The 833-nt window shown below is 42.3% G+C and overlaps 1 protein-coding gene across 1 annotated transcript in view; it reads left to right on the top strand.

The window, feature by feature from the left end:
• Positions 1-564: 564 nt before the first annotated feature.
• The window catches only part of T265_15645 (hypothetical protein), a gene marked incomplete at both ends in the record, with an annotated part of 4,254 nt that continues 3,985 nt past the window's right edge, over positions 565-833 (top strand). Inside the window, one exon of the mRNA XM_009178850.1 lies at positions 565-781. Within this exon, the coding sequence (XP_009177114.1) occupies positions 565-781 (217 nt within the window). The remainder of the gene's footprint in view (positions 782-833) is intronic.

Genomic DNA, 833 nt, shown 5'->3' with positions numbered 1-833 from the left:
TGTTTCCAACATAAACTTCAGTGTGAACGACCTTATGGACTGAATCTAATCTGTTTCCTAGGATCCAATATTGTCTGGATTCACTTGTAATTTGTCAGGAGGCAGACATATACAGTGTTCAATAGATTGGTTGAGAAAGCAGTCCGAGGTATTCTGTGATCTCCTGGAGGTCGTCGGTAGCGTAGTGTATGCTCTGCAACACAGTTATCTACTGGAATTTTCCAACGATCAGCTCAACGTTTATCTGGCATATCATGTGTATTAGCTTCAGACAAAATGCGACCAAAAGCCACACTGATTTTAGTGAAGCAGTACGGTTGTTCTTGATATCTTATTCGTCATAAAATAAGAGGTAGTTCAAAGGTGATATATAGGCTTTCTAGAGTTAGTTTTTGGGTATGTCAGCTAACGTAACAAGTCTATAATGTTTGTGTTTGACTTAAAATCAGCAACTAATCTCAGCTTTTGTGCTTTCTGATAGCTATTGCGCCTTGTAACACAATCTATCGGTTCATTGCCCAAAAAGTGTCGTACAAAGTCATGAAACAATTCGTTTGTTATTAGTACTGGAACCCTTGTTGCGAGTACCGCTACGGAGACGATACTGGCTGCGATAGGGCGAGACGGCCGCGGATTAATGACCGGAAGGTCCGTGGTTTAAACTCTACCTCTATCTCTCGACTTTCGCTGTCTAGGCGTGGGCAACCTGGCAGTATCCCAGCACCCGTGCAAGCTTCGGATGGCATGGAAGTTAGGCATCGAAATGGTGTTGCGGCTGAACGTTTATCTATCTGTCGATCTATCTATCTATCTATCTATCTATCTATCTATCT

The sequence above is a fragment of the Opisthorchis viverrini genome (genome assembly GCF_000715545.1).
Source record: "Opisthorchis viverrini unplaced genomic scaffold opera_v5_684, whole genome shotgun sequence".
Taxonomy (NCBI): Eukaryota; Metazoa; Platyhelminthes; class Trematoda; order Opisthorchiida; family Opisthorchiidae; genus Opisthorchis; species Opisthorchis viverrini.
Note: the sequence above shows the minus strand (reverse complement) of the source record. Positions and strands in the feature narration are given on the sequence as shown.